This window comes from Pocillopora verrucosa, chromosome 3, assembly GCF_036669915.1.
Source record: "Pocillopora verrucosa isolate sample1 chromosome 3, ASM3666991v2, whole genome shotgun sequence".
NCBI classification, from domain to species: Eukaryota; Metazoa; Cnidaria; class Anthozoa; order Scleractinia; family Pocilloporidae; genus Pocillopora; species Pocillopora verrucosa.
The window spans coordinates 3,000,734-3,015,643 of NC_089314.1; the positions used below are offsets into that span (position 1 = coordinate 3,000,734).

Sequence of the window (14,910 nt, forward strand, 5' to 3'; positions counted from 1 at the left end):
TATTTGTTTGATTTCTAAACGGATGTAGATGCGGTGAAAAAAATAACAGATCACAATTCCACAAACTGAGATTTTAATAGATAATCTATTTTACCAAGCTAAAATTTCACAGGTATATTTCTTTCTGGAACAATGTAAAATTTCAACGTTGTGTTTCACATTCCAAAAACTGCTTCTGGTTTACTTGCAGTCGAAAAAAATCGCCTATTGCAAGTAGAGCCATACAACTCAGGTTATATGCTTCTGTATTACGTCAATGCTATTTTAAACAGACTACGATCTCTTTTTATGTCTTCTTTTAACCGCCTTAACTCATCAACCGACATCATATAATTTATACAATTATAAAATTAGTAGTTAGTTCATATGACACGCAATGGATCAGCAATGTCAATAACGTCATATTTGTAAATAGAATAAGTGAGATGGTGAGTTTTGAGCTCAGTAAAGAAATAGAGAAAGACGGAAAACATCTTTCTCTTTTTCTTTTTCTTTTTCTTTTTCTTTCTCGTTCTTCCATACTATCTTTACCATTGACATACCTCTAATAATCGAGTTTAAAAAGAAGTTTAAAGATATTTAAAGATTTTGAAGTGGGATATCGATTGTATTTAAAGGGTTTGAAGCACTGCGGAAAATTATTTTTGTTAAGACTGTCTTTACTTCAGGCATCCGTATGGCGTAGATTATAGGATTTATCAGTGAGTTGGCAGCCACAAATGTCGTTTTTACCATCATAACATGAAAAAATGACTCGTGGGAAAAGCTGTAGGAAAGCTCGGAATTAGAAGCCTCAAAACCCCAGAATACCATCATCGGTAGAAACGTTATCAACGACCCAAAAGTGACCAAAAATAATGTACTCGTCAGTTTTCTTTCCCTCAGGACGGCTGCACCATGGTGTTGAGGACGACGAACACAGCGGACTTTGAGATAGATAATTATATAACATACCACGACGACAAAAATAAGGGTACAATAATATGCGAAAGAAATCAGTTTAAAGAAGTCGTAGAAGCGAGTAGAGGGTAAAACTTCAATTATTACCGAGTTCGTGACGCTAGGCACCAACCAAATGATTGTTATCATCACTCCATAAACGATGCTTAAAAGGGCGGATTGTAGCGTGCACACGTTCTAATGAAATAACAGCGAGGTTAAGAAGGGAAACTTGATAGACGTCTTGCCCTAACACTAATTCTAGAATATATAACCAAGTGATATTAGGTCTATGGTACTCCCACAGAACACAGAAAAAGCCTCCGTAGCCTTCAATGATCAGAGACCCGTACAGCAACCCGACCAATAGATCGACTACGGCTTGGTGGATGATCAAGCATGTACTCCGTCGCTGTAGCTGGCGCTGCTTCACAAATGCAATGATGATGATGACATTAAGGATGACAATGGTCAGGCATTCAGCACCGAATACAGCTAACCAAGGAATGCATTTTGATGCAGAAAGCGGTGGATCGTGGATCGTGTCATCATAGGTACTATTGTTGGGACTGAGAGACATTGAGTTACGCTAGAACCAGCCTGAATAGGAGTGAAAAACGTTTATGATGTAAAAATGATCCTGTAAAGTTCTTTGTAACATGCAATTTGTGCGTTTACTTTTCGAGTGTCGGTTCACGAGTTTAAACATTGGAAAAGGGGGTTAGTTTCTAGAGAAACTGTGGTACTGCGTCGGTGGGAGAGTATAACAGGTACTTTAGTGTCAACAACTGAGTTGAAAAACTAACCGCCGTAAAGAGTTTTAAGACTGACGTTTCGAGTGTTAGCCCTTCGTCAGAGCGATTAGAGGAATTTTACGTTGAATGTGGATGAATGGTTAAAGGAATTGTGGGTTGAACGTGGGTTTAAGCCACATTCAACCCACAATTGGGTTGAATAGAATAGAAAACGTCAGCCTTTAAACTCTTTACGGTGGTCAATTTACGTTTTCAACTCAGTCGTTAACAGTAAATTATCTGTTAAACCTTGGTAGTTTGCTTAGTTAGCTTTAAGTTTTTTGTTTTTTTTTTCTTTGAGTTTTTTCTTTTTTCTAAGGTATCTGATGAAAGGAAACCGTGCTACTCTGGTTTAAAAGATTTAATGAATGTAACCGAGAAGTTACAATTCATAGACCCAACGTTTCGAACTCCTGTCGAGTACCTTCATCAGGGGTGATCTAAACGCTGCAACAAGATGTCCTTTTGTACGCTCACTAATTAGCTGCCTTTTTCTGACGAAGAGTAAATTGGCGTCAGGAAGTAAGCCGCCATCATCAATATTTAAAGGAGTGTGGGTGGAGTTAGTGTGCCAGGCTTCCAAACAAAGGCGCTGGTGGTAACGCCGATAAGTGGTGATAATTTTAGACTTATCCCACCCAATTGTATGGTTAGTTAGGCATGTGCGCTCCGACGAAGCCGAATTTTCTTTTTTGCGAGAGAAAACCGCTTTTTGATGCTCTTTCAAACGTGTACCAAACTGACGTTTGGTCTGTCCGATGTATTCGTTATCACAGTTATTACAAGGAGGAGAAAAAATAGCGTCGGTTCGTTGTTCGTTCGTAACAGTAGGTTTGGAAGCTTGGCTAACTCCGCCCACGCTCCTTTAATAGTAGTGATGGCGGCTTACTTCCCGACGCCCATGTACACCTCGTCAGAAAAAAAGATCTATCTTTTATGCATCTTCTTTCTGCCTGCACCGCTCTTCGGAAAAAAAAAGTATAAAAGAAAGAGTAATGGCTGATGTTCTTAACGGAATACTGAAGTATTAATGAATTTCATTGAACTCAATGAAATTCAAATATTTCCTTTTTCTTCGACATGAATCTGCAAGGAACTCAGAGTTTTTGAGAAAATGTTAGTAAAAAAGAACGGAGATCTGGCAAATCATCAGCAACATGAAAAAGTAAAAATATAATAATAAAAATATAATAAAATTCGAACATAGTATATAATGCTGACAACCATGGATTATATACTCCATAGAACAGAAAATATATTTTAGGGACATATAGGATTAAACTATAAATCACGCGAAAAAGTTTCCCTTTATCCGTTTATGAGTAAATTCAGATGCTTTCGCTATGAAGAAGCCCTCCCTATGGCGAGGAAAAAAGTATCCTAAGGCTGAATATATATTACCCACCAAAGAAAGAATTTATCAAGTTCTTGCAACTCTCTCGCTGCTACATCCGCTGATACAGAAGTTCTTAGCCATATCAGACTTATCCTAACTAAAACAAACACGTCACAAACTGATCAAATTTTGCAGTCTAAGAATACCAACAATCGAGCTATAACAAAATAGGCCATATCTTACGTACCCTTATAACATCACGCGGAGAATATCAGAGACGGAGGATCCTATTAGAGGTATCCATTAATACAAACAACAATCATGGGAGACTTAAGCGTTGCAACGTGTGAGTGGAATTATTAGCCCAAAAGCCGCAAATTTATCATCTAAGAAAATCATTTTTTTAGTATTTACTTTGAATAACAGAGTAAATTAGGATAAATGCCAAATTGTCTGCTAAATGAGAAATCCTAAAATTGAGACAACTTCATCTTCATTGGCATCGACGTGGGGAGACAGCGAAACTAACATACTATTTATCTTTTGATGCGCACCAAAGTATGATGTATTAAGTAATTGAGCTCTTTGACGAATAAAAGGTTTTTCGGTCGTTGTATTTTCTTGCTTTTATTTCTCAGCTGTTTGCTATCTTATAATGAAGCACAATATTTATCTTTTCTTTTTGTGATAAAACGTACAAAAGGGGCATGCTCAGTCCGAACAGTGAATTACACATCGAAAACAAGATACCCTGACAGCCAGTGTACACCGAAAAAGACGAACGGGCATTGCTGCTAAGCGTCATTTCATTGTTAACCGTTTTCTGATAGAAAAAATGTGGAATTATACGGGTAGAATTCGAATTCCATTAGCTCAGCAAACAAAACTTAATCTAAGTAATTGCTTTCAGATTCCAATTGTTATTGCTATTCCTTCTTTTAAGCATTTATAACAGTCTTAACCTATTCTGGTCATAAAACAGTCGTCGGAATAATACTTAAAAACTTAAGATTGTCAGATGTCAAGCTTCATCTTTTCTTAATACTACAGAATAAAACGTGTAATCAAGAAGATTTCGGCAAAGTGCACTCCCTAAGAAAGTCACATAGCTTTCCGACAAGAGGTAATTTCCTGCCAAAGCTTTCTACCTTTTCTGTTTATTGAGGCTTTTATTTGAATTAGATTTGCAGTGTTTAAATTCTGTATTTATTGTCGGTCTTAACATCCTCACCCCATTATGTGGCTCCGTATAATCTGAGGAGATCAGCGTATTTCGATCCTCAGTAAGAAAATCAATACATTTTTTCCTTCAGACAGGCAATTGCCGTTCAGATAACTCGTATTTCTAAACCACCACGACAGCAGGCATCAACGATTTGAGGATTCCATTTTCCCTGTTGAAGTACAGTACAGTACATCTGAAGTAAAAGGCTGCTTCTGCAGTGCTCTTCTCCTGCTTCGTTGACTCGGCAAAGAAGCCAGTAAGTACGAACAGTCGAATATCCACTTCGCAGTCTTAAGTTCAGGCTGAAGCTTCATTTTTCGCAATAATTTTAATCAGAAAATGTAAATAAAATGTTAAAAATGGCTAAGCGACTCGCCGAATGTCAACAGCCTTTTCTTGTTGCTTATGTTTCGTGTTGAGTCTGGCTTGTAACGATAAACCCCAAGTTACATATAACATTTCAGAACAAAGAAACACAACTAGCGGTACCATACAGGTCGGGCGCAGTTTCATGAACACAAATGATGAGCAACAAGGGGATCAAAAGAGAAAACTCATATATTCACATATTTGAAATACAGACTGAGCTGAATGTGCACCTACTTATTTATTTTTTCTATTGCGAGATGATCAATTTACTTTTGTGGGGTTCCGGTCAACCATAGTCCTTTACACGCAAGAACACAGCAATACGCTCTGTTGAGGAATAAAAACAAAACAAAACAAAAAAAATACCCGTGAAAATTATCACAGCGCAGAGATAAAAGCACAGAGCAGATCTTCTTCCGTTTTCAGCTCAACTTTATGATAAAACCTGAATACTCCTTCAAGCAGACCCAATTTTAAATGGACACGCGCACTTGGGCCAAAGTCGCGATCGTTTTTCTTTATTTGAAAACATACCCGCATTTGGCGAACACCTTTATTACGCGGATGTCATCACCGCAATTGTGTCCTATAGTGACTCAAAAAAATTTTTTTAGCAGAAACTTTGAGAGGTTTAACAACAGATGGTCTTTCCTAATTCACGAAAGCTGTATTGCGCTTAAATCGTGTTCAGTTGAAAAAAATGGGAGCTTCAGATATCTCCTTCCAGAATTATCAAACTGCTTTCACGTCTACTCTTCCCATTTTAAGAAAGTAGTCATTTAACTATTATCGTCGCTTTAACGACTTTTCGTTTACCACCTGATATAAGATAAAATGTCATTTACCTTCATTTCTAAACGTTTTTATAAGCTGAATTTCAGTCATCTGGGATGGTAAACACATCCCGTTGTTTAATAAAAAATGTTTGCACAAAACAAAAGGCAAGCAGTTTATGTATACCAATATAATGGTTCTACATTAAGTAATTAAATTCATTCTCTGAAGACTGTATAATTATCTTTCTCTTCTAAGTCTCCTTTTTAATTTCTTTAAGTTGATGAGAAAAAAAAGGATGGAAATATATTTCGACTTCTGCCGACCGAGTTTGGGCAAAAATTTAGAATATGTCAGAAAATCATCCTGTTCTTCTGAGCTGAAGGATATGCTTGATCATTTCAACTCTAATTTGTTATATTCAGATCGTATCAAAAAAGTGTTAAGTGTGAAGTGAACATAAATATCTCTTACTGTTGCGCTAATTCCCTTCTCTCTCTGGAAAGGAAAGAATATGTAAAATACCTTAGTGTCCTTTTCAATTCAAAATGATCTCGGACTCGACACATTGAATTTTATTTCAGCTAAGATAAGCAAGTCTCCAGGCATTTTATCACGATTGAGAAATTTTGTCTCACAACTACAGTGTATTGCTTAACTTATATCCATCTTTTATTCAAGCTTACTTGTCCATTGGGGTTGCAGTCTGCGGCCAAGTTGCCCGATCGAGTTTGGAAAACGCGTTGATTCTGCAAAAACATGCTCACCGCATAATATTTTTCAAACCCTTTAAATTTAACGCTGTGCCTTTTGTCAACTTGTCAAACATTCTTCCTCGTCATCTGATCTATTTCAAGACAATATGTTCTTTTATGCATAATTTGTCAACGATCTAACACCACCCGACACTTCAGAATTATTTAGTTATTCTTCAGAAGAACACCATTATTATACAAGGTCCTCAGCGGCCGGTAATCTCTATCTTAAACATTCGAGAACAAAACATAAGAAAGATTCTTTCTCAAGACTGGGTGCAAGGATCTGGAATAGTATTCCCATCCGTCTTCTTTTTCTACCCAAATATGAATTTAAATGGTATACACAGACAGCTGCTAAACATTTTGACGCGAGAGGATACTTATGTTGACGTCCATACTTTAGCTGACAAATTTAGAAAATTATTCCATTTTTAGATTCATTTTCTTTCTTTTTGTTTTTTCGCGTGTAATTTTATTCTGGTTGTAATACGTAATACCTAATTGGCTCCTCTGTAATTAATCGTACTATTTTTTTAAAACGTTCCTGTATGTGTATGCTCTCCTAGTTAATTCCTCTTTGCAGTGAAACTTAGCATTGAAGAACGTTTGTTTCCTCGATTAGCTTCGCCGTTTTTCGGGTAGGGATTGCTAGGAATTTAAATTGCCAAAGTAAATAAATAAATTTTATTGTCGTTGTTCATGTTGCTTTCCAAAGCGGTGGAGTCGTCGCCAGAATGAATTAAGAAGAATGAAAGGTTGTTATTCTAGCCCATTTAGTTTAAAGACAAACCGAAATTCGAATCATAGAAGAAAGCGCGAGGTAAATGGAGTGTAAAAGGATTGGAACCGTGTTTTTTTTCGTCCTAGTCCATGCGTGTTTTGATGGCTTGCGATTTAATAAAAAGCTGAATAATGGAATCTATAGCATACTGTAAGCTCAACTTTAAAAAGATATTCAGTCACTCCTGCCAAAATGCCGGAAAGCGGTCTAAAATAAAGTCTACACCTGTAAAGTAGGAGGTCATACGATACATTTACTAATTTTTATTAATGTCCTCTTCCTGTCTGCCTGTTCTATTGATTCATTTAACTTATAGCTATCACGTAGGAATACTTTATAAATTGAAGGATTTCGACGGGTGTTTTCAGTTGAGGTAGCTAAGCTTGGCCGAAGTCTTCTCTTCCTTTTACTAATCCAAGTGATATTTCAGGCTTTTAGAGTGCCGCCGTGGATGATAACTTTCTGTCCTTACCAGAAACAAAAAGATTTGGAAATCGTCCATTGCTCGCCTGAGGTATGTTATTTAAGTATAACCAAACCACAAGATTCCGAGGTATTATACCTCATGTAAATCGTGTTATGATATCACCAACGACTGCTTCAAGAGAACCTTTTGTCTGATCGTTGCTTTCTGCATGTAGCAAATAACCCAACTTATTACACATAAAAATACCTAAAAGCTTTGGGGTCTAAATTAAAGATTTCTTGTGGTATGCCTCTTGTATTACAAATTGAGGAATCATGAATGACCGTGTTTTGCATGCATTCCTTTTTTCTTTTTAAACAACATATTTTTGTTATTTAGTTGTGTTGGCTCGTCACTAGCAATTTTCATCTCTCAATTTTACAGCAAGGCACTGCTACAATTTCACTCCACACCCAACAACTATTTAAAGTTACAAGAGGTAGTTTTCTTTTCTCCAAGAATAACTAGTTGTTCATTTGAGGTAAGCCGATAGAACTTTATGTTTAAAATTGTTGATAATGAAGATCAAGTTAAGCAAAATTCCGGAGTGATGTGTTCCGAGGAGATTTGTCGAGCTGAATTTATTTAATTTTGCCCCAGTTTTGAGTAGTTGACAAGAGAACGCTGAATTGTTTTGAAAATAATTTAAACTCTTTGTCTTTGAATATCATTATTTTTCACCATTTGATAATTCGTACAAAATTTGATTCTTTATAAAAGTTCTGTGGCAATTGTTCAGTATCACTCATCAGTTAAGATCGATCAGACCTTCGCCGCCTACTACTATGACATAAATCCATAGTCCATCAAATAGAAAGATCATCATCAACAGTAGTCCTTGTATTGGAATATTGTTACCTTTTTCGGTTTTATGTAGACTGTTTCGTTTTCATTCATATTTAGATTATTTGGCTTGCGGTAAACCAATCTCAGTGGAAGTTAATGGCTTCCAACTCTAGCGTAGCTTCTCACAATATCACAAACCTCAAGTACCAGAGATCGCTTCCAACCTCTTCCTGTATCCCATGGTCTGCTGTGCTCAGCATTGAGTGTCTAGCCATAGTCATTCTCAACATCATCACCATTATTGTATTTGTGAAGCAGCACCAGCTACAGAGGAAAAGTACATACTTGATCATCCATCTGGCCATAGTTGATTTGTTGGTCGGGACCGTATCAGGGCCGATGCAGATACATTTATTCTTTCTTTGGTGTTATGGGAAGAGTTGGAGTAGAACGTTTTCAAGAATAAGTTTAGCAATACGTCCTTTTTTCTCCTTTGCATCGATTGTTAATCTAACTTTCATTTCGTTAGAACGCGTACACGCAACATATCGCCCTTTTAAGCATCGTTTAATCAAGAAATGGGTTTATGGACTAGTTATAGCTTTTATATATTTATCAACAATATGCAAAGGTACAATAGAAGGAGTAACCGATTGGCCATTGAACGTAATTTGGGTTGTAAGTTCTTATTTCATTCTTCTGGTTCTCATGTGGCTATGTTATATTTCAATTTATATCAAAGTTCGTTATGGTCGCCAACATCAACTTCATGGTGCAGCCGGCCTGAGGGAAAGAACATTGACGAGTACGTTGTTTCTTGTCACCTTTGCATCATTATTAACTTTTCTACCAGGTCTTATTTGGGAAAGTATGATTCACCTTCATATCATGTCCATTCCAAACAGGTCCACTTATCTGCAAATTGATGGCACTATGATAACATTATTCTTGGCCAATTCGCTAATAAATCCTATTCTTTATGCAGTGCGGATGCCAGAATTTAGGGTAGGTATATCAAAGTTGGTATTTGGTAGGACGCCCCAGGACCATCGAAATCCGGTCGAATATCCACTTCGTAATCTTTAGTTCAGACCGACGCTTCATTTTTTTTTCCAGTAGTTTTGACGCGATAAATACAATATTCAAAATGGTTTAGCGATTCAAAAAATCTTTACAGCTGTAATTTTCATAATCCACATTAAAATATTCTTTGTCATTGAACATGTTTTGTGTTTAGCCTGACTTGTAATGGTAAACCCCAAGACAAAACATATTTCACAACAAAGAGACAAACAACGAGCGGGACCACAAGAATCGGGCGCATTATTATTAATGTAAATGATGAACAGCAAGTTGGCGGAAAGAGCGGTATCCAGTTCTATAAAATTAAAATACCTAAATTCTTTCTAAATTCTTTCTACGACTGGAACATAACACGGCTTAAGAGAGCTAAGTTCACCGCGGCGTCGATAAACGATGGTGAGCCACAAAATGGCCAACTGTATTTACGTTGAAATTTTCCTTAGTTGATACGCCATCACAGGCGCACTCAAGAGGAATGAGGGGAGAAAAAATATATATATTTCATAAAGTAGCCACGGCAGTAGTAAGATTAAGGACGTAACAGAGCAAAACGTTAATATTTGTTAACTACAACCTGCATCAAACAGACATCCTGTATTGATGTTGATGTTTGCTTACTCGACGGGTTTTATCCAACAGGTTGAGAAGAAAGCCCCGAAACTCTTTACATGAGTTGTGATATTCTTTTAGAGTATTAAGTCCCTTAATAGTCCGCTGAATGAATTTGCCTTACCACCCGATATCAGATTAAACATTTTTTATCTTCAGTTTTGGACTTTTTCATAAACGGAAATTCAGACAAGTCACTTGGGTTAGTAAACATTGTTTAATGCATAATGTTTGCGCACAAAAAGAGCAAGCGTTATATGTTTACTAACATATAATATTTTTTTGAAGGAAATTGGACTACAATATGTTCTGCAGCTGTAACGTATGAAGTCATTTAACGTGCTGATATTCATAAACGTCCTCTTCCTGTCCACCTGTTCTATTGATTCATTCAACTTAGCAATCAAGGATCTCGTTTCTCACTCCAGGCGAGACACAGGCAAGAGAATGAACTCCTCGTCTTTCACGTTTCCGGTACACCTCGCGCTTTCCTCGCAGTTTTCTATACCCACCTAAAAAGCGCCTAACTCCCGTTTTAGGGCTGAAAAAGAAAGAAAACTGCACCAGACAACAATTCCACAAATTAAGATTTTAATAGGCAATCGATTTTGCACTACATGCATGTCAAATGAATACTTCCTTGTGGTATAATGTAAAATTACAATGATGTTTTTCACATTCAAAAAATTGCTTATGGTTTCAACGCAGTCTCAAAGATCGTATCGAGTAGGTCAATATTATTTTAATCTGGCAAAGATCTCCTTCATGTGTCTACGTTAAACCACTTTATGTTGGTATTATGAAACTATCAATCGTCATCTTATAAATTATATAATTATAACCATCTCAAAATCTTTCACCTTGCCTGAAATTTTTCGAATACCCCTTTTAAATGTAATTACAAGGAATATCTTGTGATTTAGCACCAACTGTTACCTTATGCTCAATAGAATTATGCAATTCTCATTTTCACATATTGCTAACACTAACAAATAACAGTCGCTTTCAATCTTTTTAAAAGTACGTTGTTAAACACCTTTTACTGCTGAACCGAGTTTATAAATAAATATATACATGTGTATATATCACGGTGCAACCAATGAAAGTCGGACGATACTGATAATCAGATCGGTAAAAAATCCTCCCGACTTTCCATTCTTTCTCAAATTTTTTTGCACCCTTAAATGTCTTTTTATAGATTTTGAAGTGGGATATCGATTGGATTTATAGAATTCTGAGCCCTACGGAAAATTATTACTAATATGCTTGTTCTAACCTCAGGCATTCGTACAGCATAGATTATAGGATTTATCAACGAGTTGGCCACTACAAATGTTATTGTTACCATTAAATAATTAAATGATAACTGACTGGGAAAGCTGAAAAAAGACTCGGGACTGGAAGCCCAAGAACCCCAGTAAACAATCTCTGGAAGGAACGTTACTAACGATCCAAAAAATACAGACAGCAATCATGGAAGACTTTAGCGTTGTAACGTGTGAGGGTCAATTATTAGCCCAAAAGCCGTACGTTTATTATCTAAAAAAATAATTTTTTTAGTATTTACTTTGAATAACAGAGTAAATTAGGATAAAAGCCAAATTGTCTGATAAATGAGAAATTATAAAATTGAGACAACTCCGTCTTCATTGACATCGACGTAGGGAGACAGCGAAACTAACATACTATTTATCTTTTGATGCGCGCCAAAGTATGATATATTAAGTAATTGAGCTCTTTGACAAATAAAAGCTTTTCGGTTGTTGTATTTTCTTGCTTTTATTTCTCAGCTGTTTGCCATCTTATAATGAAGCACAATATTTGTCTTTTCTTTTTGTGATAAACGTACAAAAGGGGCATGCTGAGTCCGAACTGTGAATTACACATCGAAAACAAGATACCCTGACAGCCAGTGTACACCGAAAAAGACGAACGGGCATTGCTGCTAAGCGTCATTTCATTGTTAACCGTTTTCCGATAGAACAAATGTGGAATTATACTGGTGGCATTCGAATTTCATTACCTCAGCAAACAAAAGTTAATCTAAGTAATTGCTTTCAGATTCCAATTGTTATTGCTATCCCTTCTTTTAAGCATTTATAACAGTCTTAAAATATTCTGGTCATAAAACAGTCGTCAGAATAATACTTAAAAACTTAAGATTGTCAGATGTCAAGCTTCATCTTTTCTTAATACTACAGAATAAAACGTGTAATTAAGAAGATTTCGGCAAAGTGCACTCCCTAAGAAAGTCACGTAGCTTTCCGACAAGAGGTAATTTCCTGCCAAAGCTTTCTACCTTTTCTGTTTATTGAGGCTTTTATTTGAATTAGATTTGCAGTGTTTAAACTCTGTATGTATTGTCGGTCTTAACATCCTCACCCCATTATGTGGCTCCGTATAATCTGAGGAGATCAGCGTATTTCGATCCTCAGTAAGAAAATCAATACATTTTTTCCTTCAGACAGGCAATTGCCGTTCAGATAACTCGTATTTCTAAACCGCCACGACAGCGGGCATCAACGAGTTGAGGATTCCATGCTTCGTTGACTCGGCAAAGAAGCCAGTAAGTACGAACAGTCGAATATCCACTTCGCAGTCTTAAGTTCAGGCTGAAGCTTCATTTTTCGCAATAATTTTAATCAGAAAATGTAAATAAAATGTTAAAAATGGCTAAGCGACTCGCCGAATGTCAACAGCCTTTTCTTGTTGCTTATGTTTCGTGTTGAGTCTGGCTTGTAACGATAAACCCCAAGTTACATATAACATTTCAGAACAAAGAAACACAACTAGCGGTACCATACAGGTCGGGCGCAGTTTCATGAACACAAATGATGAGCAACAAGGGGATCAAAAGAGAAAACTCATATATTCACATATTTGAAATACAGACTGAGCTGAATGTGCACCTACTTATTTATTTTTTCTATTGCGAGATGATCAATTTACTTTTGTGGGGTTCCGGTCAACCATAGTCCTTTACACGCAAGAACACAGCAATACGCTCTGTTGAGGAATAAAAACAAAACAAAACAAAAAAAATACCCGTGAAAATTATCACAGCGCAGAGATAAAAGCACAGAGCAGATCTTCTTCCGTTTTCAGCTCAACTTTATGATAAAACCTGAATACTCCTTCAAGCAGACCCAATTTTAAATGGACACGCGCACTTGGGCCAAAGTCGCGATCGTTTTTCTTTATTTGAAAACATACCCGCATTTGGCGAACACCTTTATTACGCGGATGTCATCACCGCAATTGTGTCCTATAGTGACTCAAAAAAATTTTTTTAGCAGAAACTTTGAGAGGTTTAACAACAGATGGTCTTTCCTAATTCACGAAAGCTGTATTGCGCTTAAATCGTGTTCAGTTGAAAAAAATGGGAGCTTCAGATATTTCCTTCCAGAATTATCAAACTGCTTTCACGTCTACTCTTCCCATTTTAAGAAAGTAGTCATTTAACGATTATCGTCGCTTCAACGACTTTTCGTTTACCACCTGATATAAGATAAAATGTAATTTACCTTCATTTCTAAACGTTTTTATAAGCTGAATTTCAGTCATCTGGGATGGTAAACACGTCCCGTTGTTTTAATAAAAAATGTTTGCACAAAACAAAAGGCAAGCAGTTTATGTATACCAATATAATGGTTCTACATTAAGTAATTAGATTCATCCTCTGAAGACTGTATAATTATCTTTCTCTTCTAAGTCTCCTTTTTAATTTCTTTAAGTTGTCAAGAAAAAAAGGATGGAAATATATTTCGACTTCTGCCGACCGAGTTTGGGCAAAAATTTAGAATATGTCAGAAAATCATCCTGTTCTTCTGAGCTGAAGGATATGCTTGATCATTTCAACTCTAACTTTGTTATATTCAGATCGTATCAAAAAAGTGTTAAGTGTGAAGTGAACATAAATATCTCTTACTGTTGCGCTAATTCCCTTCTCTCTCTGGAAAGGAAAGAATATGTAAAATACCTTAGTGTCCTTTTCAATTCAAAATGATCTGGGACTCGACACATTAAATTTTATTTCAGCTAAGATAAGCAAGTCTCCAGGCATTTTATCAAGATTGAGAAATTTTGTCTCACAACTACAGTGTATTGCTTAACTTATATCGATCTTTTATTCAAGCTTACTTGTCCAATGGGGTTGCAGTCTGCGGCCAAGTTGCCCGATCGAGTTTGGAAAACGCGTTGATTCTGCAAAAACATGCTCACCGCATAATATTTTTCAAACCCTTTAAATTTAACGCTGTGCCTTTTGTCAACTTGTCAAACATTCTTCCTCGTCATCTGATCTATTTCAAGACAATATGTTCTTTTATGCATAATTTGTCAACGATCTAACACCACCCGACACTTCAGAATTATTTAGTTATTCTTCAGAAGAACACCATTATTATACAAGGTCCTCAGCGGCCGGTAATCTCTATCTTAAACATTCGAGAGCAAAACATAAGAAACATTCTTTCTCAAGACTGGGTGCAAGGATCTGGAATAGTATTCCCATCCGTCTTCTTTTTCTACCCAAATATGAATTTAAATGGTATACACAGACAGCTGCTAAACATTTTGACGCGAGAGGATACTTATGTTGACGTCCATACTTTAGCTGACAAATTTAGAAAATTATTCCATTTTTAGATTCATTTTCTTTCTTTTTGTTTTTTCGAGTGTAATTTTATTCTGGTTGTAATACGTAATACCTAATTGGCTCCTCTGTAATTCATCGTACTATTTTTTAAAAACGTTCCTGTATGTGTATGCTCTCCTAGTTATTTCCTCTTTGCAGTGAAACTTAGCATTGAAGAACGTTTGTTTCCTCGATTAGCTTCGCCATTTTTCGGGTAGGGATTGCTAGGAATTTAAATTGCCAAAGTAAATAAATAAATTTTATTGTCGTTGTTCATGTTGCTTTCCAAAGCGGTGGAGTCGTCGCCAGAATGAATTAAGAAGAATGAAAGGTTGTTATTCTAGACCATTTAGT

General features: G+C 36.3%; 2 protein-coding genes across 2 annotated transcripts; one reads left to right on the plus strand and one right to left on the minus strand.

The window, feature by feature from the left end:
- Positions 1–579: 579 nt before the first annotated feature.
- On the minus strand, positions 580–1,519 carry LOC136279447 (muscarinic acetylcholine receptor M4-like). Its single transcript, XM_066163233.1, is given in 2 exon segments — positions 580–1,099; positions 1,101–1,519. Coding segments are annotated over 2 exon segments (939 nt in total).
- Positions 1,520–8,384: 6,865 nt separating this feature from the next.
- LOC131799450 (trace amine-associated receptor 9-like) lies at positions 8,385–9,314 on the plus strand. The gene has a single exon (XM_059117166.2). It carries the CDS (start codon positions 8,385–8,387, stop codon positions 9,312–9,314), a length of 930 nt encoding a protein of 309 aa, XP_058973149.2.
- The last annotated feature ends 5,596 nt before the right edge of the window (positions 9,315–14,910 follow it).